Raw genomic sequence first — 27,953 nt, forward strand, 5'->3', positions numbered from 1 at the left:
ACTGACCGTCCTCGCTACCTTTACTCCGGCCTGCGCGTTCTTCGGGAACGTTTGTGCCGTTCCTCCTTCGAGCGCGCACTCCCTCCAGTAAGCTCTCGCACGTCGATCGACGAGGATCGAGGAAGAATAGAAAAGATACGTTGGTGTGCAAAACGTGCTATACGAGGATAGTTTTTTTTTTTTTTTTAAACACGTAGACGTGTCTAGTAATACTATTCACTACTTAACGACGTGAATAATTTTGTAATAGCCAAAAGAGTAATAATTGCGTTGCATCACCAAGAAGAAAAAAAATATTAGGAATAGATCGACGTAAAAGAAACGTACTATCTTACGTTTGAGAATTTCGTTGAGATTGATTTGTCGTTTTCTTTTTTGAACACGGATCTCGAGATTGGATAGCGAACGTAGTTCTCGGTGGAGAAGAGAGTTACTTTTTTTTGGGTTATTAAGAAAAGGGATCAAGCGAGTTCAGTGATATGGCACAGCTGATAAGCGTCAAACTTTCCCGCTTCGATGGATCACCCTGGGGATTTCGTCTTCAAGGTGGAAAGGATTTCGGTACTCCATTGATCGTACAGAAGGTACGTGCGTCTTATTTTTCTCCTTCTCTTTTTTCATCTTCTTTTACTTATGCATGCATAGGTGCAATCGACGAGTTTGCGAGATATCCATTTTATATACTTTGTTAGGATCGAAGGCGTGTCGGTGCATTGAAGATTAAGCGATTAAAATTTATAGCGCGTGGAAGGCTCAATTAACGGCGAGCAATTTACATTTACTCGGGCTACCGTATCTAGGATAGACACGATCGTATTCGTATCTTGGAAAATCCGGTTGTAGACAAAATTATCCTCGTGAATATGGAAAGTCGAACGACACTGCGAACTCGACTGGCGCCTAGTTTTTTCTATTTCTCGATCAAGGACCGCACGATCACGATTTAACCGATCGTTTTCAGCTTTGAGATCGACTTTCGATGAACGATCAGATCGAATTATTTCTTGGATCTATTTTCCACTATATTTATATATATATATATCTTTCGTCATATTAACGATTAGTTAGAAATCACATCGTTTCTCAGTATCATCATCCTCGTCGCTAACGACAAAGAGAAACGTTGCGCATAGCTTACTCGTAATACGTGCATTCTCTTAAATTGTTTGATAACCGAAAGCCACGACCGTGAGCTAATGTCGTATTTGTTTGTCTCCACCCTTCGCCACCGAGTCCATAAAGTCGACGATGCGATTACGTAAGGCCGAGGAAGCAAACGCCAAATTATTTCACGCGCATCGGCAGAAATCGTTGCCAACTACGCGCGAAACGCTCGGCTCGTCGCAACCGTCGTGTTTTGGCGATGAAGCGAGTTGGTAATACGAGAAGCTTTTGGCCCATGTTCGAATGACGAGGGGGATGCTCCTACGAGTATCGGACTTTCTTCTGTCGTCGAGATCGTCCTAAAGATCATCGCGGTGATCATTGTAGAAATCACCATTGAGAACGATCATCGTTGACAGATTAGAACGAACGATCGTTTGAGCTTGACTAGTTTAGACAAATTCGCAATAGAGAAATTCTCATATGCTTGACAGTTGATTGCAACGAATAATTAACGACGTTTCCAATCATTCACATAAAATCAGATTGCTTTGAACGCTCGATCGGGAGTAAAGACATTTTCTTCGGCAATTTTATCTGTAATCGACGTTACGAACTTGGCCTTCTTCTTGCGGTGCTCCGTTTATTTTACGATCCCGCAAATACGGCCGTCTACCCGCGCCCTCGGGCTTTCTTGGAAAGGAGAGAAATATGAGTGCGATGTAAGGTTCGCGTTTGAAACACCCACTCTCGGAGAATATTATACTCGACAAACTTTGCCTTTTTTTTTTCTTTTTTTCTTTTATTCGTCCTTACTAATCGATTAAATAAAGAATAAAAGGTTGTCAAGGAGTAATATTTATCTTGTATTTCTTAACGAAAACTCGACAAACCGGTCGATCTTCTTTCTCCTTTTTGTTTTCGTGAATTTATTTTATCCTACGTTATTTAGATGGAATTAAAAAGAAGAGAAAACGATCTAAAGGGACGATTTGCAAATGACGGAAGTAAAGAGAGAAAGTCCAAGTCACTTAGCGTCAGAGTAAGGAAACGTAAGGGAGATGGTGGAAGGGTGTCGAGGGAGAGAGAGAACGGCGCGTCGCTGGTAATCCGAGGCAAATTATTTGGGCGTTCTATTTCTAGAAGGTGCCTTTGCGAAACTCGCAAGCCGGGTCGAGCCCCGCTCGAGACGAAGACGACGCCGTCGACGTCGACGACTCTTAGCTTGATGTGATTTCTCTCTCTCTCTCTCTTTCTCTCTCTACCTCTATCTCTATATCTACCTCTGTTTCTCTCTTATTTATCTCTCCGCGGAAGTAAATCCTTCGAGAGTCTCGAAACTCTCGTTTCCCAAGAGACTTTTCCTAGATCGTGTACATTCTATTCTTCGAATTGTTAGAAGAAATGACGTTCGAGATGGCTAATCCATCGTTCGAGATAGTAATCTCGGTATAATATCGTCACGTGTTCGATCCGAGAAGCTAGTTTCGCGTCCAAGATGAAGTTCTAATAGACGCCTTCTGACATTTATCTCTGACAAGCGCAGGAAGTTTACGGGCGCTCGTCTACATTGTAGATTCTAAAACGGATGCTGCTACAAAGTATCGAACATACATACATATGTATGCATGCATGTATGTATTAGACGAATTCTAATCTAATTTTCAAATTCGTTTTACCCAGGTCGTTAAAAAAGTCTTGTACAATCGCCTAGTCTTTTTATTTGTGACTTTGAGAAGTACAAAAGCTACGTGTGGTCACTTATAATCTCAAGGCCGTAACGCGATAAACAAAGGCTATTTAGTTGACGTCGCTTATCGTACCTATAAGAGGCGGAAGACTCTACCGCTTACTGCTTTTTAGTTAATAAGCCTAAAAGCATAAGTAAACTTAGAATTAAGTAAATATATGAACAGATGCGGACAAAGTAGCGAAGCAAGAATAGATACGATAACGAAGATAAGATCTAGAGAGGAAATTTATCTTTTTTCTTTATCGTATCGGTTAGTTACGTATCTTTTTCTTTTCTTATTCTTTCTTTTTTCTCTTTGAGAAAAATCACGTCCAAAATAGATATATAATTAATGAAGAGTTTTGTAGTCTTTTCATTCGTCTAATTACGAACGAGTTTTTGTGATTACGCTAGGCACGATGCAGTCGGCGTAACGTGGGCGCTCAGCATGTTATGCGATATTTCGTTTGGGGACGATGCACGTGCATAGAATGCGCGCTATCGCATCGAGGAAGGACTCGCAGCGAATTCCATCGCTCGATTGCGGCCTCGTCCATTTGATAACGTTGCCTTTTCCTCGCTCATAACTTTGTTGCTTTAAGTTTACGTTTGGAAAAGCAATGCATGCAATCTTCCCGGCCGATCATGCTTGGATTATCAAAATTCCAAAATAATTTGATAATAAAATTATCGATCACTTTCGTGGTAATTACTTTTATAATCGTAACTTTGTTCAAAGAAATTCTACAGGACAGGCATCAGCCATTCAGGAAGAATTCCGTTCACGAGAACGCACTTGACATTACACAGCTTTCGTGTCTTGGATCAAAATTACGCAATGAAGAAGAAAGAGAGAGAAAGAGAAAGAGAGAAAAGAGAGTGCGAGTAAGAAATGGCGCCAAGTTTAAATGCTCAAATCGTTCAAGAAACAAGGAACGATCTTTCTTGACGTGCCAAAAGAGCTTTCGGTTTACAAAATCGAAAATTTCAGATAAGATACTAGAATTTTTCTTCTTACGATCTTGTTTGGAAAGACGATCAGAGAAGTGTGAGGCAATTTTATCTCGAAATGCGAGTTCCTTCCGATAAAGGTTAATACACGAATGTGGTAACAGCTGGTAAGCTGCCAACACGTGGGTGGTTTAACGCAAATATCGCGTTTATACTGAGTCTAGTTAACATTGCGCTCCTTACTTCGGACAAGGAATAGTCTCAGGATGGTGCTGGAATCTCGATTCAAATGGACGATATTTTCGCGACAAATAATTTAGCGAAATATATATTTTTTTTCTTTTGGAAAATTTTTTCATCTTTTTCAAAGCGTTCCCACGAGAATGTGCGAAATACATATATATGTACGTATGTCCTTAGAAACGATACTAACAACAAACGTATCACTTTGTTTAGTATTACTTTTACACTGTTTCTTGATTCTCATGAATATTCTCATCTTTATTGCTACCATTTATGTTCTTTTTTATTTATTATTTTAATAAATTATTCGCTGCATGTTCATGATCATAATTAAGAGTTTTTTCATTGAGAGAAATATCAGCGAAACAAGTTCGACGAAATATCAGCAGACGATCGAAAGATGCCGGCTGCGCGCATTTGCGTCGATTCGCTCATCGATACAAAAGGAAGAGAGGAAAGACACGTTTCTAGACGAGAGCGTGAGTTTATTTCGGATCGTACTCGGATTTCTCGTCTCTCTCTCTCTCTCTCTCTCTCTCTCTCTCTCTCTCTCTCTCTCTCTCTCTCTTTCTCTTTCTAAGACATCAAGGAATCTGCTTGTCATTCCTTCATATAGCTTCGAATAAATGTTTCGTTCGGTAAGCAAATTCAAGTTTTGTCGGGGATGTCAACGAGCCATCGAGAGTTCGAGAGCTCAATAGCTTCTTGTTATTTGTGAAAATGTAGAAAATGAAAGCAACGATCAGATATTTAAGAGTTTCCTAGAAAGCGTGGCTATCATGAACCATCTCGAAATCGTGATTACTTCAAAATCGTTTTCGAATGTTTCTAATCTCTTTTCTCGCAATAATAATTTTCATCATTAAATTTCTCTAGAAATTTCTTATCGATATTTTTTAAACGCCAATTACATATCTACTACCATGGTCGATATGTTTTGATAGCGTTCACCAAACACATTTCGTGTGTCGGCGAGTGGCGTTTTAATAGAAGAAAAAAAATATTCGACCGTGAATCAGAGACTTGGCGGTAGTCATGGGTCAGGTGACGTTTCGTTGCCAGCGTTGAAAAATCTCTTCACCGAAGAGAAATCGAAAGAAGAAAGAAAGAAGTGAAAAAGAAAAAGAGACAGAGACGGAGAGAAAGAAGAAGAGAAAGAGAGAGAAGTCCGTGAAACGTGGGTGTTTTGGCTCGAGCCTTCTGGAGAGGCAAAACGTTGCGCGTTATACAGAGGATTACGAGAGGCTGTTCGCTTGCACACGGTACGAAAATGCATGAGTCGATCGAGACTCTAAGTGAATCATTCTTACCGTTCGATTAGTACATTTTTTACCAAAGGGTCTCACATTATTTTATCATCTCTTTTATCGAGTTCGATAACTTCGATAAATACTTATATTTCGATCGATGATTCGTACCTTATACTTATTACGTTTATGTCACTTTTTACATACTATATACTTTGCAATATTCGATGAAAAATAATCTTTCGGATTCTCCTTTTCGCGACAATTCTTCTCCATCTTCAAGTTCTGGTAGTTCGATCGTTCTCTCTTTGCTCGCGGCAAAGAGTGAGAGTGACTGAGAGAGAGAGAGAGAGAGAGAGAGAATGAGAGAGGACGAAGCTGCGGAGGCTGAGAGGAAGCCCGGTCCGTGGATATTAATAGAGGCCGAGGCCCGCTGCCGGACGCCACCGAGCTTACTCCCGTGGATATAAAAATATCGCTTTTATTTCTCACCGCGTGTCTTCTCGAGTCTCGTCGACTTTTTTCCGATCTTCCACCCACCTTCTACTCTTTGCCACGTGAGATATCGTATCCCGTGTGGTTCCCTTGAATTTTTCTCAAAGAGACGCGACAATATATCAACTATTTTCTTCCGGAATCTTTTCTTTTTATATATTGCCATTTCTTGTATTTTCTTTTCTTTTCTTATTTTTTGTATTTTTTCAATACATATTTTCAATACAAAAGACCAAGCTATCTTGAAACATTAAAGATATATCGTTGCAGATATATCGAGATCGATAAAAACTCGAACGAATTGTCAGTGAAATTTTATCTCGTTTACGAGGATTGGATTTAGGAGCGTCTGTCGTAAATGTCGATTCGATTTTGGGAATGAGAGAGGGAGTGGAAGAATAGAGAGGAAGAAAGAGAGAGAGAGAGAGAGAGAGAGAGGGATAGATTTGTGGGAAATTTGCCAGAAGACGAGGGAGCAGGTATCGCTCTTTTCTCGTTTGTTTGCCGAGAGTTGGATCACGATTACGTTGTCGCGATTAGATCAGAATAACGACGCTTTGGAAGTATAACAATGTAACGTCGTCAAAATTTAGAAAAGCTACGAAAAAAAAAATATCCTCGAATTTGCGATATCGTCGTTCTATTTTACGAACGAACTTTAACGTATTATCGCGTTTCGTTGATTCTCTAAGTGAAGAGAAAAAATAATATTTTTGTTTCATTAATTTTCGCGTGAGGAGCATTTAACGATGGTGAATCACGTTTTGTTAACTCAAGTTTGGGAGTAAATATTACTGAATTCTTCCTCCTCGTCTTCCGGTGGCGGGAACGAATAGTCAGCTTATGTACTATACGTATATACATGCATATATTTACATCTCTATACACACGCACGAAGAGATTCAAACGCGTGCTTTCACGAAAGTGCATAATATCGTATCGGCATTCCGATCTGTAGAAACTGAATTACGCTGATTTTCGTCCAAGAAAAAGTAAAAAGAAAAAGAATTAAAAAATAAAATAAAATAAAAAAGGAAAAAGAAAATGCTCATCGACTTTTCGCAATTTCATGTTTAAGGATCGTTAAACGGGTAGATAAAAATACAGGTTGCTTTTTTAGAGTAACATTGAACATTCTTTTGAAGCAACATCATCGATGTTCAATGCAGTTCCATGTAAAGCGATTCTTCCAACGTGCATGTGTGGTGGCACGTATACGAGTGAAAAAACACATAGGCGGATACTCGAACGTGTATATTATTGTACTCCGTAGCACGAACGGTGTGCGGTTTGTTTGAAAAGATAAGACCCAGTCAGACGTAGACCGATAATTTTGACCTGACGTCATTGTCTATTTCTTCTTCTGTCTCCGAGATCACATTGAGCGGTAGCCATTGCAATTTTCGCAAAAACAGGAAGTCCATCTTGATACGTTCGACTCTATTCAACCGCAAAACAAGATTGGTCTAAAACTTTCTAGAAACACATGTCGATCTGAGGGTATTAAAATATCCTGTCAGTAATAAAAATCATCTTTTCTCGTTCTATGGTTATACCAAACGTCAAACGCTATCTTAAGATCCTTTTTAATAACAACTTTGAAAATATTAATGAGTCCTTGAACGGTGTAACTAGCGGCAAGAGGGCCTCCCTTACAGCTCTCTCATTAGTGTCAGATTCCGTTCTGCTCTACAAATCATCGTAAAATTCTCCGACTTAGCGAGGCTGCAAACGACAGAATTTTATCCTCGGTGGGAACGACATTTGCATCTCTCTCTGAGACGCGATCAAGGCAGGTTGGTGCAAATGAGATCCGAAATCGCTCTTTCTCGCGTCGATAATATCTTTGAAAGGCGAGAGAGAGGGATAATATAAAAATTTTTATACGCGCAATTAGTCGCTGCGATCACACGGATTTCTACATTCATCGACGATCGTAAAAACGCTTTCACTTTTTCATAAACTCAAGCCAGCGAGAAATACATGCGTGTACATAGGTAGGTATCTACCTATAGGTATGTACTTACGTGACTTTCTACGTTCGCGTCCGACGTTTTTGAGAGTAGCGCGCGTATGAACGGGCCTTAAGGCCTCGAAGAAAGAGATAGAGAAAAAAGGACAGAGATGCATTCCAGCATGGAAGGTGGGATGGATCCGTCTCTGATAACCCGCCCATTGGAATGCGTACCTCGTACACCTTGGTGAATTCTTTGCTTCTCTCGGTTTGACTGCACTCAAGTGCATCCACCCGTGCATCCACCGTGTCTGCGACGTTTTCCCAACCTACATATATCTCTAATCGTAATTACGTTATCCCCATTGAATTTCTCTCCTCGTTAAGGCTTCTTCTAAACTTTAAGATCAAGCACGTTTACAGACACGTTCGTGTCAATGATGATCGGAGTCAGAGAATCGTTAAAGTAATTTCTAGTTCATGATATTTAGTTCGATGGTTTCTACTTTCGATACACGTGCGTGCGCGTGCGCGTGCGCACTCTTAGTGCATTCTTTTCTCTCTCTCTCTTTCTCACTATCCTCCCGTACACGTACATACCTATATACGTATGTATGTTCGTATATCCGGCATACGTATTCGAGTCCTATTTTTAGACCGGTCCAAGCCTATTTTTAGAGACAAGCTTTCACGGTGCCTACCAGCAGGTTTAACCCTGACTTACGGGCCACGTCCTACGTCTCTTCTTTAGGACCTACGTACGAGACAACACTCTCATCGACATCGTTCTCATCTTCGCCGTATCGTTCGTCGACACCTCGGACTACATCTGAACTCTTACGTATCGTTTTTAAAATCTTGTGTCGACGACCTGACCGAAAAGAAGTCAAGCTGTTCCATAGGTAAAATGTCTCTCAACTTTGTCGAATAGATCAGAAAAAGAACAAGAGACGACGCACAATGTCTTGCTATTCATACATTGTACACAAATTGCCTCAAGTCGATCGGTTAATGCGACACGAAGTGAGCAAACCGACGACGAGAATATAATCGACGTGCCAACCCACTTTGAAATTATACTTACGACGTGACTGCGAAACGACATGAAAGTATGATAGAGAATGATAGAGAAGAATAGACAGATGGGAAGCTTTATCTCAAGAAAAAAAAAAGAAAAGAAAAGAAAGAAAAGTTGCGTCACATTTTCGTAAAAAACAAAAAAGAAAGAAATAAAATAAATAAGTAAAAAAAAGAAAGAAAGAAAAAAGAATCATCATCCAGACGTAACAGCGAAGCGAACACGCAGACTTTTGGCAAATCTTGTGTATCGCGCTGACACCAATGACGCAATTTCGCGCTTCTATTTACAGGAGTAGGTAGCTACATTCACGAAACGAAACAACAACTGACACCCTGATCCGATTTCCTCGAGACGATTATATTCGTTCGTAAAAATGATAAATAGCTATATGTTAGAATTATCTTTTCGTCGTGAATGAAATAATGAATGGGATCGTTCGGGTCGATAGAGAAATATATTTATTTCGTATTTCACGATTTTCGAGCACGAGACACTCGGAAATCGAATACATGACGCATAAGAAAGCGTATTCGCGTAATCGTTTGTCATCGGACTGGGATTTCTAAAAGTGATCGCGTTTAGCAGAGGTCCGTTTCTTTTCCTCTTTCTTTCTCTTCTTTTCTTTCTCTTTCTCTTTTTCTTTCTCTTTCTCTCCTTTCTTCGTTTCGTACGAATCCGACCTACATACATTCCGCGTTCCTTCCGTCGGGACGAACGTGAAAAAATATGAGCTGTCCATCGAGCAAGAGCAACGACTACGGCAGGTCTCTTATACATTACTGTGGCTGGACCAAAGCGCGTGGAAACGTCTTGGAGTCGTAATAAAAATAACGCCGATAAATTACATTCGTATTTATAGAAAAGGCGGTCCCGAGAGAGCTGTTCGATTCTCTCCTGCGATTGGATAGAGAAACATTAATTATTTTCGATACCAGCCGAATGTTAGGGTTCGAGTGAAATCGGAAACGTACTTCCGAAAGGAACTTTGAGTTATCGTTTCTTCTTTCGTTTCATTTCATCGATTAGATGTATCCATCTCGTTTTCTAATGCCAGTGTATCTTCGTTTATTCGTATCTGATCTTTTTCGTTTAATTTTTTTTTTTTTTTTTTTTTCGATGAAATCAGATCGCACCGGTATCGGCGTGACATTCTAAATATAAAAGCAACGTTACCAATATATCTCCTACCATAGTTATTAATAATCCACGTCAAAAATCGGTTAATTAACGACGGTCTTCATTTATAAATAGCTTTTTCGCTCCGCAATAGTTCGAGTCTTATCTCATTTAGCAATACATTGGCAGCGAATAGATTCGCAGAAAGCCGTTCATCACTTTCGTCGCGGTCCAATGCATCATTCTCGCGCCTTCCTAGGATCGAGATGTGTCGATAAGACATATGCGTAACATACATAGCGTGTCATTTTCATATCAATTTCTATGACTTCCGTAAATAATACTTTACATATATCGACTGTCGATTTATTGCAATCGATCCGATCGATTTTAATTCATTAAAGTCGTAACGGCGAGTCCAAGTGATCGATCGAGATCGTAAAAGGTCAGTACGGATAAGATCTGAAAGAGATCTCAAGTCAAGAGAAAATGAATCGACTCCCACGAGAGAGTCGTGTGTGGAAAATAAATTAGTTTATTCTTGCTTAGACACTCGTTTGCTTAGGAATTCTAAGTATTGGTCTATTAAGAAAACGCCACTTCCAACTCGAAGTCAATGATCTCGATAAGGTTTTCTTTTTATTTTTTTCTCCTTTCCCTCTCTCTCTCCCTCTCTCTCTCTCTCTCTCTCTCTTTCTCGATCTCCATCCTTCTCACTCCTGCGGTCTCTTCACGTGAATGGACTCACAGTGTCCGAGATGCGAAGCGTAATGACGCGCGTGCACTTAAATATAGTGGCTGGAAGTCTGGAGTAAGAAGACGAAATGACGACGGAGGGTACGAAGGAGAAGAAGGAGATGGAAAGAGAAGGAAGAAGAAAAAGAAGCCGCACGTCAGCGTGGGCACGTAAAAATAGACGCGGAGCGAGCCGACGTCGTCGTCGTCTTCGTCGTCGTCGCGACGTATCCGCACCTCGATCCTTCCCGTGATTTCTTTCGAATTAAAGGGATCGTTAACCCTTCGAACGAGACTGTTTTATATTTAACGATTGAGTCACCAAGAACAATTTTTCCTTCTATCGACGACGAACGAGGACGATCGTTGATAAAACTATCGATGATAAAAATTGCGACAGAACTTTTTTCCCAAGATAAAAAGATAAATGAAATTGAACGCGTTGCAGGTCAATGGCGGGTCACCGGCCGAAGCAGCGGGTCTCAGAGCCGGGGATGCCGTCATTAAGGTCAACAACACGGAAATGTACAATCTGAGGCACAAGGACGCGCAGGATGTCATCGTTAGAGCTGGGAACAATTTCGAAATGACCGTGCAGAGGTAAAAAATGCTAGCTTGACGTCGAGTTATCTTTTTTCTTTTTCTCTCTTTCTTTCTGTTTCTCTCTCTCTCTCTCTCTCTCTCTCTCTCTCTCTCTCTCTCTCTCTCTCTTCGATCGAAATTTTTTAAGCTGTGTTAATCGCTTTACGTAGAGGCGGCAGTACTTGGAAACCAAGCGTGACGCCGGTATCGTCTACGCTTCCATCACCGACGCCTGCTGTATCAGCTGGTAACATTACCCCAGTCACGAAGACGTCCCTGGCTGCAAAGAAACAGGATGCACCACTTATTGGAAGTGGACATAATTTCAGTCCGAAGCCATTCGTACGTACATACATACGAGATACATGGAATTGATTAAACTAATAATAATAATAATAATGATAATGATAATGATAATGATAATGATGATGATAATGAGCGTTTTTCCAAGTTCTTGTAAGTTCTTGCAAGAAAAAAACCGAGCTCGAAGCATTGAAAACGTTGTTATGTTTAAGACTTACAAATCGTATATTTTGTGTTTTAGCTGAACGGAACGAGCGAGGGTCCAATAAAGTCTATCGTAAACAAACAGTACAACAGTCCGGTAGGAATTTACAGCGAGGAGACCATCGCGGAGACTCTCTCCGCACAGGCCGAGGTTCTTGCCGGTGGTGTCCTTGGGTAAAATAGAAAAGTTCCCTCATTACGAAAGTCTTGGTCTTACGTACACGTTTCTCGTCTACTGTAATTATTCGATATTGCAGGGTTAATTTCAAAAAGAACGAGAAAAACTATAATGCGGAAAACAGCGAGGTATTTAAGATGGTTCAAGAAGCTGATAAAGAGCCGAAAACACCAGAGCCAGGTTAGCTAATCTATTAGGATTAACGATCTATGAAAATTTCATTACTATTCTCTTCGCATTGATCGAAGACGTATTATTGTACTTATTATATGTGTATATAAACTAAACCGAAAAGATCGCTGGAGAACGAAGGTCCAAATATCTACTTTCGATGAATGACGATTAAAAAAGAAAAATGATAAAAAAAAAAAAAAAGAACGAAAGGAAAAGAAGGAGAAAAAGAACGATCGATCTCCAGAGATTTTTCTTCGAGCGTAGTAAATGGGAAAACTTCGCTCGAGAGTTTCTGCATGCGGAAACGATAACTTGTTTACGAAATAGCGGAGCCAACTGCTACGAGCGGCGTGATAACGCCATCGTCGCCTGCCTTGGCGGGACTGAGGCCAGTGTCGGCGCCGGAAACGAAAACGCAACCTCCGTCGACGCCGCAATCGAGCCTTCCACCAGGACAGAACATCTGTGCCGAGTGCGAGAGGCTCATCGTGTAAGTTCAACGCAAGCCGAGAGATATCCTCTCTTTCTCGGCGTTTGCTCTTCTCTCTTTACAGAAGACAATGATCATCTTTATGGACGAGAAAGGAGCGATGACGAACGCAATGTCAGATTAGGAGGAGGCCGTTTTTCTCTTCTCTTTTAATAGGAAAAAAAAAAAAAAAAGAAAAATCAGAAACTCGAGTTCTGGTCGTTGAACTCCACAAAGGACGTTTACACACGATAGTATATACATTTATGCACACGTACACATATACACAAAGAAAGAAGAAAAAAAAAGAGAAAAGAAAACACACAAGAGAACGTCGTTGTCAAAAGGCGAAGAGATAGATCCAATATCATTTTTCCTCGTTTTGTGACGGCCTTTTTCTCTAATTCCATGTCGTAGTTTCTTCAAGGACAGAGTTTTACTCGTCGGTGAGCCACGCGATCGGCGGAAGGGCCACCTCGCCTAGATCACCCACGCCTCTATTTCACGCCCTTGGTGGCGGTGGCGGTGGCGGAGCCACCATCCCGAATAACTACGAATATCCACGAATATCAAACAACGAGGATCAACGTCGGGACCCGTCGCTCGTCCGTTGCAACAACTGCGACCGAGTGATCGTGTAACTATTTACGATCAGAACGAAAATGAAGTATCTGTAGTCCTTCTTGCACGATCGACGACGGACCGAGGGTGTCTCTTTGAACGGGCAGAAAAGAGAAACGAGCTTCTTTCCAAACGAATCCTTTTTTTAAACTTTTCTAAATAAGAGAACTCGTTTTTCTTGCACCTCAAAGACATCGAAAATGTTGTCCATTTGAATTGCTCGATTGTCGTACGTACGCTGGTATATATCCTTCTATCTGGTGCTTCGATTCGTAGAATTTAAGTGTTCCTCGCTTTTTACCTTTAACCTTTTGTCATCTCCGAGCGTTATCGGACCAGGTTAGAAATCAAGATGAATTTCCTTGATGAATCGAAGCACAACTATATTTTTCTTATCGCCTCTTCGTCAAAATCGCTTCTTCAAGAAGAACGAAGATTCCTTCGGTCAATGTGCCAAACGTCTATTAATTTCTAGCATCTCGAACATTTCGTCATCATCCGAGCTTGAAGCTTGAATCCTGCTAGGACTTTTTTTCAGAGCGAAGACATACTTTACTCAAGCTTTCCTTATATGCCAAATCATTTTCTTATTATCTTTTTCTCTATCTCTTTTTCTCTTTCTTCCTCTCTCTCTCTCTCTCTCTCTCTCTATCTGTCTGTCCATTTCTCTTTCTCTCTCTCTCTCTCTCTCTCTCTCTCTCTATCTCTTTCACTCTCTCACTCTCCGCCTTTTTCTCTTCTTTTATGTATCATTTATTCTCTGTCAAGAGACAAATCGTACGATTTAGAGCTCGCTTTTGATGTTGTGAATATTTTTTTGTGACTGTATAAATATTTTTTGTGCACGCGTCAAACATCTTTTTCTCTCTCTCTTTTTTTTTTCTTTGTTTTTTGTGCTTTTTGTGAAGCAAGGCGTTGCCACTCGTATTTTTATCATTTTTTTTTAAATTCTTGGAAATCGCGAATAAACGTTTTTTTCCTCTTCCTCTTCGATCATTTTTTCGTTATCTTTAACGAAAATAATTTGGTGTTAAGGTAATTTACCGTTCCAGTTTCTTTTGAATTGTTGCGATTATTACACAGTACAAATGGCGTTAAACGAACAAACATCACTTTTGTGATAGCAAGAATTGTGGAAAGCAGTTAAAGCTGTAATGATACCTGCGATAATTGTTAACATAAATCATGAATTCATTATTCTCATACATTTGAATAAATTCGTCTCGAATATCCGGCCTCCTTCGTCGAGGTGTCGAGCTCCTCTCTCCGTGCTTTCTTAAATACTCTTAAGAGATAAAGTATCTATTTAAAAAAAAAAAAAAAAAAAAAAAACAAAAAACAAATTAGCAATAAAAATAAAATAATAATAAAAAAATAAAAATAAAGCGAAACAAAAGAAGAAAAAAAAATCGTGGCATGTCCGATTAAAAAGTTGCTTTTTAGCGTCCGTCCGATGAATAATGTATATATTCTCTACATTGTTTTAAGTTGATCTTCTTAACCCGAAGATGAGCTTTCTATCGATAAAATCAACTTAGAATAATGTACGTGAGTCATATGTATAGAACTAAAGTATATTATTTTCTTTTCAGAGGTGTCTTCGTTAGGATCAAGGAAAAAAATCTTCACGTGGAGTGCTTCAAATGTTCTACCTGTGGTACTTCTTTGAAGAACGTTGGTTACTATAACATTAACAACAAATTATATTGCGATATTCACGCAAAATTGGTAGCCAGACAAAATGCACCTTCGGGTATGATACCGGTTACTATGCCACCGTAAGTGAACTCTAATTGCTATCATTTACGTAGGTAGGCTAAAAATTCATAATCGATTAAGTGGGTAGATCGAAATCAAATTTTTCTTGGTATATATATCGGTCATATGAAAACAAGAAAAATATCTAAGAAAGTAGAAAACTCTAGGAACTTGACAAGACAAGTAAAATCTATTTTAGAGAATGTGTGGGATAGAGCATAATCAAGAGACTAATAAATCATCGGCATTGATTTCAGAGGCGGCAAAGCACCAGCCAGCACGATCTCGGCTGCGCTTTCGAGCGTTGGCGCACCTTTATCGCCGCCGCTAAGCAATCACGGATCCTCGCCGTTGCCGTTCACCGTAAGTCTTAAACTCGAATTAAAAAATAGCATGAACAGAGAGATTCGTATGTTTTCATTTTTTATTTTTCTTTTTTCTTCTCTTTCTTCAGTTGAATCGCTTATAACGCAATTACTTTGCATCGAGAGTCGCTTTTGCGCACGCGAATGATCACGCGAGATTACTTCGATAGAAAATTGAAAACAAAAAAAAAAAGAGAGATAAAAAAGAACGTCCCGAGGATAGCCTAACAAATCGTGTGTTCTTTTTTTTTTTTTGCTTGGCACTAAACGCTTTTCCAGAATTGCGGCCGTACTAGTCCAGATTATGGCTTCGATCGTCAATCAAGGCGGACCCCGGTCTCAAACAGGAATGGCTGCATCAGGAACGGAGAATGCAACGGGGAATCGAAAACGTTTACGAGTACTATCACCATCCAGACAGGTGGCACGGAGGTTGGCAGAGTGCTCTGATTTTATTATTCGGATTCGATTAACTTTCGAATCTCGATACTACTCTTTTATATTTCCGTTATTCTCTGCACGTCTACTCATTTGTATTTTCGTATATGGCTTGTCCAAGGAACGACCTCGACTTTGATCGTGAATCTTTCTTCTCCTTGATAATCTTTCACGAACGATTCGTCTTCGCTTGAAAATGGTCCAACGCTTCGTTCGAAACAAAAGTCATCCTTCGTAAAAGTGAAAGTAAGCTGTAACGAAAGATTAATCGTTACGGGTTAGGCGGAAGTGACGCGTCGATTCAATGATAATCGACTCGATATGAATCGAATTTAAAGTTGAATTCAATAAAAAAAAAAAAAAGCTCGAGACCGTAACTGTATGGTAATAAAATCAAAATCGACCGTTCGTTGCGTGTCTCTTATGTAACCAAAACGCAGTATTACGCAACGAGTAAAAGTTACGAGCTCTCACGATTGAGATTAGAAATCATTTGGTTCATACATTAATATGTACAAACTTTTCTATCGTTCAAAGATCATTCTCCCAACGATTGGACCCGGTTCTCGGTTAACGTCGAACCATTACTTTACTCTTATTTTATTTTAACAAAATGTTTAATCAATTTATTAGACTCCAGATTAGAATCAGGATTTTCAATTAGAACATCAACATCCATTATCAAATCGTTAAACGTAGTTTAATCTAATTTACGAAGCCTCGCTCGAGTATGACCGCATGCATCGCGAATGCGGTCAGGTCTTATTTATATTTCACGCTGCGCTAAAAAACGATCTCAATTGCAATTGCTTAGAGTTGCGATACTACGCGATAAGATTCCTTCGCATTTCAGATGTAATACGATCTTACGTATATTCTTCGTCTTTTAGATGATTTGTTTCATTATATAAGAATAGAATGGAATAGAATTAGACTCGGTTGTGACATAACGAAAGATCGATTTATCGAGAATGAATCGACGGCCAATCATTCTTAAAATTTGTTATGCCCATCGTGACTAATTAGTCATCATCTGGCTTCTTCGTCTCCTTCGTTTCTTTTGTTACATCTTCTTCTACTTCTACATCTCTTCTACATCTACTTATTTCTTCTTCTTCTTCTTCTTCTTCTTCTTCTTCTTCATTCCTTCTGTTTATCTAATCGCCGTGCTCATAAACCACGTGACGGATTTGTGTCGTTTTGTGTATTACAGTCCTCTACCACCACCAACAACAACACCACCACCACCAATCACCTTGGCAGTTCGCCCGTCGATTCACCCGGTTTACGATCAGTCCAGGTAATATCTTCGAACGATCAGTAACGCTCAACGACTTCTCTCAGCCCTAAACGCGCCTCGAATTTTTCTTCGGTACGTTCGTGATCGTCTGTCGACGCGAAAAGTCTCGTAGAAAGATTCTTTAGAGAGTAACATAACAGTTGTCCGTTCGATATCATTTTAAAGCGATTTATAGGAATGTCGTACTCTCGTGTCTGAATAAAATCGATAAATCAGATTCTCCGAACTTGAAGAGGATAATTAGACGGTTTCTTATCGAAGGGCGTCTATGAATGGCTGTAATTAAAAAGCGAAGAATTATTATCGATTAATAATAATCGTTTGCACGAGCCGTAGTAACGCCAATTAACATTTTGTGTGTCAGTGTACGTACACTTATTAACAACGGTGTGAACAAATATTTTCTATCACAATTATTAATTTCTTCAAGATGTGATTAGGGTTTTCACGTTTTATACGACGATCAAAAAAAAAAAAAAAGAAAGAAAGAAAAAAACAAATCCCTTGATTCTGTTCTTTCCAAACTCCGATATAATCGTGTTAAAATAATTTTCAGTCCAACGTAAGTCCATTTCCATATGGTAAATAATATCGTTGTTGACGACAATTTTTAAGGCAATCGAAAAGTACAATGGGGTGTGTAAACTAATATCAATGATATCTTTATTTTCAGGCGCCAACGTCGAATAGTCTAATCGGCCCTAAGCCCTTCGGTGGATCGAGCACTTTGTCAAATCTCTCGTCGTCTCCTATAGTAAATTCAGGAAACAGTATTCTTCCACGCGCGCAGAATCAGACCGCAACCGGTAAGCTTTCATTTCGATGATATCTACGATGATTTTAAAAAGGAAACAAAAGAATATGAAAATTAATCAATAAATCGTTTCTAATATATCTTGGAATAAAATTTTATCTGTTGTATCAAAATCGAACTTTCGTATTCTTTTGATCGTCCTCGATAACGAATTGGATAATAAGAAAATTTGCAAATGATAACGCGATAGCCGTCAGGATGACAAAACTCGTCCCATTTGCGACACTGATCGCGCTGGAATCTCAAGACAAATCTTTTCAAAAAATACATAGAATAAAAGAAAAAATTAATTGACCCAATCGTCGAAAGAACGATCTCACAAGCACGTTCTCCTAGCGACGAGCTCGCTTTTGTCCTTGGCCTAACTTTGTCTTCGATTGTTGCAAATAGGTCTCTTCTCTGCACTGCCAAAGCCAAAAAGTTCGCCCTTCAGAGGTACGACGATAGATTAGATCCGGCTGACCGAGTTTCGAGCTTTGGCTAATGCGTCCCCTTTGGCTTACCTCCTCACATTTTTCCACTCTCTCTCTCTCTCTCTCTCTCTCTCTCTCTCTCTCTCTCTCTCTCTCTCTCTCTCTCTCTCTCTTTCTTTCTTCTTTCTCTTTATCTATCCGTATCTATTTCTTTCTATCTATCTTTGTCTACAAATTTTTCTATCTTTCACGCTCGTTTTATTCCTCGATCGAACGAGATCAAATCGTATCTACTTTGTGCTTCGAAAAGATGACATATAAGCTTTCTCTGCTCTCGCTCGTGTTTCGCATTTCGTTCGTTTCTATTATTCGCGAGGACGACAACGATTTGACAACAAATCGAATTAATAATATCAAATGGAACATCTTTAAAATGCATTCTTAAGATTCGTATGGTTTTCGCTTATAATTTATTTATAAAAAAAATCGATGTTTTCTTACATAAACAATTGTACAGGGCGTTGCATATATGCAGGCGCGTCCATCATCGTCTCCCAGTGCCATCTAACACTGGATTATCCGAACTAACTTTGGTAGTGCACCCCCGACAGTAGGCAATATTCGTATATACGTGCTCGAAAAAAAGCATTTATTAATTTTATTAAGTCACACAAGTATTATACTTAGTCTTCTTCTTGTTCGTCGAAATTGCGAAATATACGACACCTTTTCTATCATCTATAATTTCTGTGAATCTGATTTTAATATACGCAATTTTTTGTTAACGATTATCGAACATAAACCTTCCTTTCACTTTACAAGACACGTTCCTCTTTCCTTAAACGTAATACTGCTTTTCTTATCTTTTTTCAGCCGGTCCATCTTTCAACCCAAAACCCAGACCCTTCTCCCTCACATTCGCATGAGTCGGTAGCTCTCAAGAAACGTCGTCGTCGTCATCGTGCCGATGAACGAATCGAAACGTCGATAAAAAAAAAAAAAAAAAATAATAAAATTCATATTCGCAATCTATTTTACAACGCGTGAACCATCAAAGTTATATTCAAATTAAATACAATTCAAATTGTTCACGAATAATTATTTATATTTGTCTTTAAAATACATTTAAAAAATTACACGTACGATGCGTCGTTTACCTAAGGAATGTTAATATTTCGATAATATATACATATATATATATATATATATATATATATATATTTATATGTATGTATATATATATACATATACACATGATTGAATCTAATGAACAAAAAAAGAAGAAGAAAAAAAAGAAAAAAAAATTAAAAATAGAAAAGGAGTGTGCGTTGAGTAGCGACTCATTTAGACAAATAAAATTCCACGGCGGAATAGCTTAGACGTTTGTCTGTTGATCGAGCAATGTGCCAACTAATAAATGATAAGTAAATAAAAATTTTATTGTAAACAAAGAATCAATATAGAAAGAACATAGTTATTCGCTCGGCAAACGCGATCAATTCATTTTGATAAATTCGATGTCGTATCATCCACGTGTCATCTTCGAACACGTTCCCCATTTAACTGCGTTTTTTCTCAGCTTTGCGCATCGAAATTCTCGAGAGAAGAGCTCGAGGGTGGACGTTAATATGCGGCCAATTGCGGTTTAACTAACGAATTTCATTATAGTTTTGATCGCGCGATTGAATATACGAGTGCAGAGTGACTTTGATGAGCCCACGAGAAATACAGCCGCTCTTTTAGCTAATAAGCAGTAATTATTAGTAGAAAGAAAATTTTGCTTCGACATTTTCTCGAACGCACTGATTTTTCTCTTTCTCTCTCTCTCTCTTTTTCTCTCTCTTTTTCATTTTGCTATTTTCTTTTTTATTTAGCGCAATCCGGCATGTGCCCGTTTTCTTATGTCAGTTTTATCTGTCTGTTTGCGATTCATTACAACGGATAAACAGAAAACACGCAGATAAGAAATTGAAGAGAACGGGTACGAGCCGTTCAACGTGCTTTATACTCACTGCAAATTTCTCTGTTTTTTTTTTGTTTCTTTCTAACACACCCTTTCTTCCAACTTCATTTACCGCACGTCTTGAGTATCTTGTATTACCCGTTTTCGTTATTCTTCTTGCTTCTTCTATCCTGGCATATTTGTATTAACGAACGAACGAACAATGGCTATCACATTCCTGAACAAATTCCCCATCCCGAAAAAACCTTATCAGAGGTCCACGAAAAGTACTATTATTACGAGACCAGAGAAACTACATCATCACCTTCGAATCCATCGACCGAAACACCCAGCAATCGTCCACCGTCCACCAATCCATCAACGAATCCGAATTCCGTTAAATCTAGAAGTCTCGCTTGGCCACCACCAAAACCGATCGAAGACATCACATATCCAACCGCCAGTCCTTTGTACATCGATCCAAACCCAGTGCTCGATCGTAGAGATCGGCACGCGGTGAAGGATAAACGTGCGAGTATCGAGGCTTGCGAGAGAGCATTGAGTAGAAGAAGCGAGAGTACCGATCGCGAATACGAACGAACTTCACGAGAGGGTTACTATTTCGATCAAGACGTGATGGACCGTGTGAGCTGTCCAGGTCCGGTTTATAAGCGAGTCGAATTGGTAGATAGCAGTGGTACCAGACGAGAATCAAGACGTGAAACTTCGCGAGCTAGTTCGACCGACAGCGGTGTCAGAAGATCGTTGACACCAACGAGAATCTATCAACCAATACCTAGACCTTGGACAGCAACCGTGTCTTCCGGTGGCAATCTCTACGAACGAAGTTATGCTTCACAGGAGCAACCAAAGGTCTGTAAAAAGTACATGCAAAGCGAGATCTGTCAAAGCGAGAAAGTTTGCGAGCGTGGTATGCAAGAGCAACCCTATCGAGAAGAGCATCGAGCTTATCGAGCCGAGATATGTCAAACGGAAGAAACAGTATGTCCGAAACCACCATTGCCGAGTCAACCGATCGCTGCGGCTCCTGAAACACCGCGAGAAATCGTCAGAGAATACGACAAGGAAGTCATGGATTTGAGAAAAGTAAAAGAAGACACGACCATAGATACGACCGAGACGTGCAAGCTCGTACCTTCTGATATAGCTGCCGTTCAAAAGGGAATCGAAGGTGAACACGATCTTATCACCGAAACGGCCGAGGAAGATATCGGCGACATGCACGTAAAGAAAACTACGACTTACGAGAAGACAGTGGAAGTCTTATCACCTAGAGAAGGTTCTCCGGTGACGGAACAAATCGAAGAAATAGAATCGTGCACGCGTAAAAGTACGACGAAGGTCGATAGACAGATCGAAGGTACGACCGAGACGAAAACAGTGGAGGAGTCTGCCGAAGTTGTTTCTTCGGCGGTCGATGCTACGCAATTGATCGAACAGGCTAAGAGGGACGAAGAAGAAAGAAAGAGGGAAGAAGAGGCGGAAGAGAGAAGAAAGCAGGAGGAGGAAGAGAGGAAGAGAAGGGAAGAAGAAGAAAAGAGGAAACGAGAAGAAGAAGAAAGAAATAAGAAACGCGTTAGTTTCAGAGAGGAGCAAGAGGACGACGAAGAAGTGGTCGAAGTAATTCGAGAAAAGCCTCTTGGTAGAACGGTCATACACGAGGAGAAGGTCACTGAGTCGGATGGTTCTACCCCAGGTCGCAAGAAGATCACGAAAGAAACTTACGAGGAGATCGTCGAGGAAGTTCTCGTTCAAGAGCGTATTAAAAGAAGGGACGTGGAAGAAGAACGTAGGAAGAGCTTGCGAGAACAGGTCGAAGTTCACCAGAGCCTCAGAGATCAAGGAAGACATCCGACTCCCCAAGAACGAAGAGTAGCATCGAAGTATCAGCCGCACGACAACATGGAAACTTGCAAGAAACACGTTCAATTTATGAAACAAACCGAGACAGGCCCTAAACCGATATCCGAAGGTCCTGTACAAAATGCCACCCCTAAGGAATGGAAATCCGAAATGGTAAACGCTTTGACCACTGCGTCGGATCGTCCCTACACACCTTTGAGCACGTCTTCCAGCGTTAAAGAACTTTATACCGAAGAAACGATCTATTTGGATCACAAGATGAGACCAGTCCCAAAACCGAAGGAACGTCCGATATCACCGTTCCAACGTGCTCTAACGATAGCTCCAGATCGTCCTTATACTCCTCTCAGTCGAGTGATAGGACCGGAAGATCAAGAAATCGGCAGAGCTCAGACACCGGCGGTTCAACCTACGGCGGACGGCGTTTGTCCTCCCGCAGATATTCTTTACGGTGAAACGACTTATCGTCGAGAACAAGTTTGTACGAAGAAGATTGTACCGCAACCATTACCTACGCCACCTCCTGATTATCGTCTGAGAGATTCCTCGACCTCACCTACGAGGTCTCGACCTTGCAGTAGAGCCGACACACCTAATAATAAACCCTCGACCGTGGGCTTAAGAAAACCAGATACTATCCCAGCTTATCAAAGGAATCTCGTAGCCATGAAGAAGAGTCCCGTTGAAGGACAGTCCTATATACCTAGTCGATCGCCAACACCAACTCCAAGAAGAAGCAAATCTCCGGCTCAGGGTCCACCGGAACCTCCCTCTTATTACACGAAAGCGCAAGCACCTAAGATCAGAGACGATCCTCCTTGGGCAGTTAAAGAATCTCATCCTCCACCGTCGAAACAAAGCTCGATACACTATCCTTCGCGTAAGATCATTAATTATACCGTAGAAGAGGACACGGATACTGGTCATAGGAAGCAAGAATACGTAGGTTCAAAGACGGTACATTACGACGAACGACAGGCGGAAGAAAAACAACAAGAATCCGACTCCGTGCACGCTCAATACCAAGAACGTCGATGCATGACGAGCGAGGATACCAGCGAGGAAAAAGATACCGTTTGTCATATTAAAAAGGCACTACAAGTTGTCGAAGATTACGAAAGATGCGAGAAGAAGACTATGGAGATTACCCAGCCATCGTCAGAAAAGAAAGGAGAATGTTCTATAATTCAAACGACCCATGCAGACGTAACTCTACCCTGCCCATTAAAGCGTAAACCTGTCGAAGTCCCCAAGGTTCAACCGACGTACAGTAGCTCGACCGAGGTACGTCACGTTCGTTATGAAACACCGACTCCACCTGCGACGAAGTGTCCAGAAACAGGAGTTACCGTCTTACCGTGCAAAGCTCATTCCGATGGAGCTACCAAAACTGGCGTGGTGATCGTGCCTTGCGACGGACAACCAACCTGTCCAAAGTCAGGAGTTTGCGTGATGCCAACTTCCGATCGATCCGGGGTTTGCGTATCGCCGTGCTTCGGTCTTAAACCTGGTTGCTGTGGCCAACCATCTGGTCATTGCGGTGGAGAATCAGGAGGATGCGATTTTGACATCCCCAACTGTCCAGAATCTGGCGTCTGCGTCGCACCTTGCCCCGATGGCTCCGTCTGCGTGGCACCTTGCAAGAAATCTGACGGACAGTGTCTTCGCAAGAGCCGAGGAAATCTTCCCTTTCCACAAATCCCATTGCCCTACGAAGAAAGGCCTTGCCCACAAACCACCCAACGTTCCTTCGAGCCAATCCACAAGCCAAAAACTAATCTCAGCGGGCAGCTTGCGCGACTAACAGCTAAAAATCGAGATATTCCCACCGTGCAGCTTTACAAACCACAACCACAACAATGCCAACAATTCGGCAGCCAATGTGAAAACCAATGTCAAACCAAAAAAAGCTATCATTGCGAGACCAAAAGCTTCTATCAGTCCCAAAGCCAATGTCAAACCGGAAGTCATTGTCAGTCTCAGACTAGCTGCCAGGACCAGTTCCATTGCCCCTCTAGTAAGACCCAAAATTTAGTAGACCCACCAAAAATGTCATCCCACCCGGATCTAGGTACCGGAGGTCTCGGTGGTTCCGGCTCGAAAAGCGGATCGTTTGCTGGTAGCAGCGCACCTAAACGTGGAAGGGGTATTCTCACTCAGGCTGGTGGACCAGGTTCCCGTGTGCCACTCTGTGCTCATTGCAACTCCTACGTCAGGTAGGACGATGCCTGGCTCGTCGATCGTGTGCCTGATTTTTCGTTTCTCTGCATTCTTTCTTTTTGTCTCTTTCATTTTCTGATCGCAGTGTATCGTCGCATTTTTATTTGGCTATCGAGACGTCCGGAATAAGAGGAACACATTTCTTTACTAATAAAACAAATGTCTTTGTCGTTTTTCTTTTTCAGTGCTTACTGAATACATTGTGTTTTGTGTGACTTTGAATGAATCACTTAACCATGTGCCGTCTAAATAATTAACATTATTTCATTGCACGTTGTTGACAGCTAATGGAGATAATACTAATCACATGACAAATGGTTTCGTCGTAAAGCCAGTATGCTGTCAAGACAACAAGCATTGCACGAGGTTCGTATATTTACCTGTGCTATGTTCAAAAGAAACGTTTGAACAATTAGTTAACATGTACGTGTGCGTGTGCGTGTGTGTATCTATATATAAATACAGGTGTATATACGCATGTATATAACTTATCTTGTCGTAAAAGCTACATGTGTTTTTCTTGTTCTTTACACTCTTGATTATTTATCGTGTCATTAAAAATAATACAATCTCCGTTCAGAGGACCATTCATTACCGCATTGGGACAGATCTGGTGTCCCGATCACTTCGTATGCGTGAACAGTCAATGTCGTCGTCCACTACAAGACATCGGATTCGTCGAGGAGAAAGGACAACTTTATTGCGAGTATTGTTTCGAAAAATTCATCGCACCTTCTTGCAACAAGTGCAACAACAAAATCAAAGGCGTAAGTGTCATTAAAAACTTGCCAATGGACTGATCTCATAGATGTTAACAATTTTTAGGATTGTTTAAATGCAATTGGAAAGCACTTCCACCCTGAATGCTTCAACTGCTCGTATTGTGGAAAACTTTTTGGTAACAGTCCATTCTTCTTGGAAGAAGGTCTACCTTATTGCGAAGCTGGTTCGTTGATAATCATTCCATTATTTTCTCTTCGAAGTCGATACGAACATATCGTTCAATAATATATTTATTTTCCTCTCAGATTGGAACGAACTCTTCACGACAAAATGCTTTGCCTGTGGATTTCCAGTGGAGGCTGGAGACCGTTGGGTAGAGGCCCTCAATAATAATTATCACAGTCAGTGCTTCAATTGTACGGTAAGTCTTGATTCATGACTTGACTTTCATAAGTACATAAATAAACAAGAAAAATAATGATCGATCTTAATTGTTCGATAAACTTATTTTCATTTATAAATCTTACAGATGTGCAAGAAGAATCTCGAGGGTCAAAGTTTCTACGCGAAGGGTGGCCGTCCATTCTGTAAAAATCATGCGCGTTAAAATTCCGCATCGCTGATAAACGTGCGGCAAGAAAGAAGAGGACAAGAAGAGTGGGATGAAAAACACAAAGATTTTTAGAAACGATGAAAAATCCTTTCTTCGCGAGTTAAAAATTCTTTTCAAACGTGGAACTCCTTTCGTCATTGAATTCCGTTCATCCATCTTCTTTTTCTTCTTCTTTCTTTCTTTCTTTCTTTTCCATATCGAGCTGAAATCATTCGACTAACCGACCGTTGCCAGAGCTATGAACATGCCGGACTGACGATAATCTTACGAATTACGTTCTATTTTTCATCTTTTTCCTCTAACAACGACGTTTCACCTTTCGAGTTAACAATTTTACCGGACTATTCGAGATAAATCGAAAGGAAAGGATTCGTTTGATCCGTTCGAGTTCGTGGCTCCATCGCGTAACTGCTTGTAAGCGTTCCGTGTGTCGCAAAAGAAAATAGATATATATATATATATATATATTCATACATATTATATACCAAAAAAAAATAGAAAAAAAAACAATGGAAGAGTTGGCTAACAAGACTCAAGTTAAAAAGAAAAATAAAAAAAAAAAAGAATAGAGAAATTCGAGACGCATTGCCGCACGTGGTCGGAATAAAAGTATCGTTTTATATATTAACAAGACAAGGACAAGGATAATAATAATTAATAGGGGACTTGTAGACGGAGCGGACCGTGCTCGAATACCTCGTAAAATTCAGTGCAGAGAATTCTGCGGCGATACGGACACGATCGCGAATCTCTTTGTCGGATCACGCAAAGGTCAAGCCAGCAATTAGCGATTAACGAAGAAGGATCATTGCCATATTTCTCGTTGGTGCTCAAGGTGCATTCGAGGATGCACTTTGAACGATGAACGAAAATACCCTGTTAAAATATCTGACCTATCGCGAGATTCGATCGAGAGAGAAATGGAAATGGGAGAATGTGTGAAAACGAGAGAGAGAGAGAGAGAGAGAGAAAGAGAGCACGAATGAAAGAACGAAAGAAATAGAGATCTAGACGATTTCGAAAAAAGCTTTAATCCGATCACGTGCGTAGCGTCCGTTTAGTAGTACAATTATCCTTGAAAGTAATCTATAAGCGATTCGAAACGTTTTGTAGCTTTACTCGTTAAGCTTTCTCGTTTACATATACGTATGAATTCAACAATTCGAAGAAAGAATATTTGAGATGCGGAAATATGTGCAGAAAGATGATTTCGGTTTTTTTTTTTTTTTCTTTTTTTTTTTTAATGTACTAGTCAAACGTTGAAGAATCGAAGGGGACAAAAATGCTTACATCGAGAAAGCGAAAGAAATATAGAGGCGGTAAAAAAATTTCTTCGATCAACGACGAGCGTGCCTTCTCACTTACGATTCGATCATGATTCTATGCACGTGGATCATGAATCAACGATTATATCGCACCGAAAAAATGTTTCCTAGCTTTATTAAATCGAATGAGAACGAGCGTTGTAATCATATAACCTTCTATAGTGCATACGAAATTTCCTGTGAGTCGAGCAAACCGATCGAAATATCGATCGATCTTCTCCTCGAGTTGAAAAAATATAAAAGAAAAATCGAGAGAGATAACTCGACAAGGGCGAAAGCACCAGCCATATATCACGATAATCTTAAAGACGAGGTTACCGATTTTTCTGTGCCATCTGCACGAGTTCGTATTAAAAAATAAAAAAAAAAATAAAAAAAAGAAATGCGAATGCGAAAGAACTCGTCAGACTTAAAAAAAATAACGATAAATACGATATCAATGGTAATATGATAATGACGATTATGATGATGATGATGATAATGATGATGATGATGATGATGATGATGGTGATGATGATGATGATGACGACGATATGATGATGATAATGATGATATGATGATGATGATAATAATGATAATAATAATAATATAATAAATGTGTAATTTTAGTTCGTAAGACTTTGAAGGAAAGTTATTCACGAGCGTAAAATCATCCTACGACAGATGCGACGAGAGAAAAGGAAAACTATGTGATTTATCTAGGTGTGTCCGTGAACGATCGTTCACATAATCGCGATTAATAAAGTTAATCGAATCGATGGCGGGCTTAATTATCGGCAGGAGCCTCTCTGTATCTGTGTTACGTGTTGCTTACAATAAAATGAAATGTATACTTTTGCTTGGTTCCCAAACTTCTAATCTACGTGAGGCAAATTTTAGAAAGGACAATTAACATTTAGGAAAACTTTGGTCGAATTCACCTCTACATACCTATTTTTAATCCATATCCGTCCTAAGCTCTTTCGCACG

At 40.2% G+C, this 27,953-nt stretch overlaps 1 protein-coding gene across 1 annotated transcript; it reads left to right on the plus strand.

Moving 5' to 3' along the window:
- Positions 1-27,821, plus strand: LOC122629101 (PDZ and LIM domain protein Zasp-like). The gene is made up of 17 exons (XM_043812149.1): positions 1-584; positions 11,107-11,258; positions 11,411-11,582; positions 11,785-11,921; positions 12,005-12,105; positions 12,986-13,205; positions 14,782-14,967; positions 15,205-15,310; positions 15,592-15,744; positions 16,964-17,050; positions 17,724-17,856; positions 20,494-21,371; positions 21,402-24,319; positions 24,904-25,090; positions 25,149-25,269; positions 25,352-25,467; positions 25,576-27,821. The coding sequence occupies exons 1-17, from the start codon at positions 480-482 to the stop codon at positions 25,651-25,653; spliced, it is 5,850 nt and encodes a 1,949-aa protein (XP_043668084.1). The 5' UTR covers positions 1-479; the 3' UTR covers positions 25,654-27,821.
- The last annotated feature ends 132 nt before the right edge of the window (positions 27,822-27,953 follow it).

This window comes from Vespula pensylvanica, chromosome 5 (genome assembly GCF_014466175.1).
Source record: "Vespula pensylvanica isolate Volc-1 chromosome 5, ASM1446617v1, whole genome shotgun sequence".
NCBI classification, from domain to species: Eukaryota; Metazoa; Arthropoda; class Insecta; order Hymenoptera; family Vespidae; genus Vespula; species Vespula pensylvanica.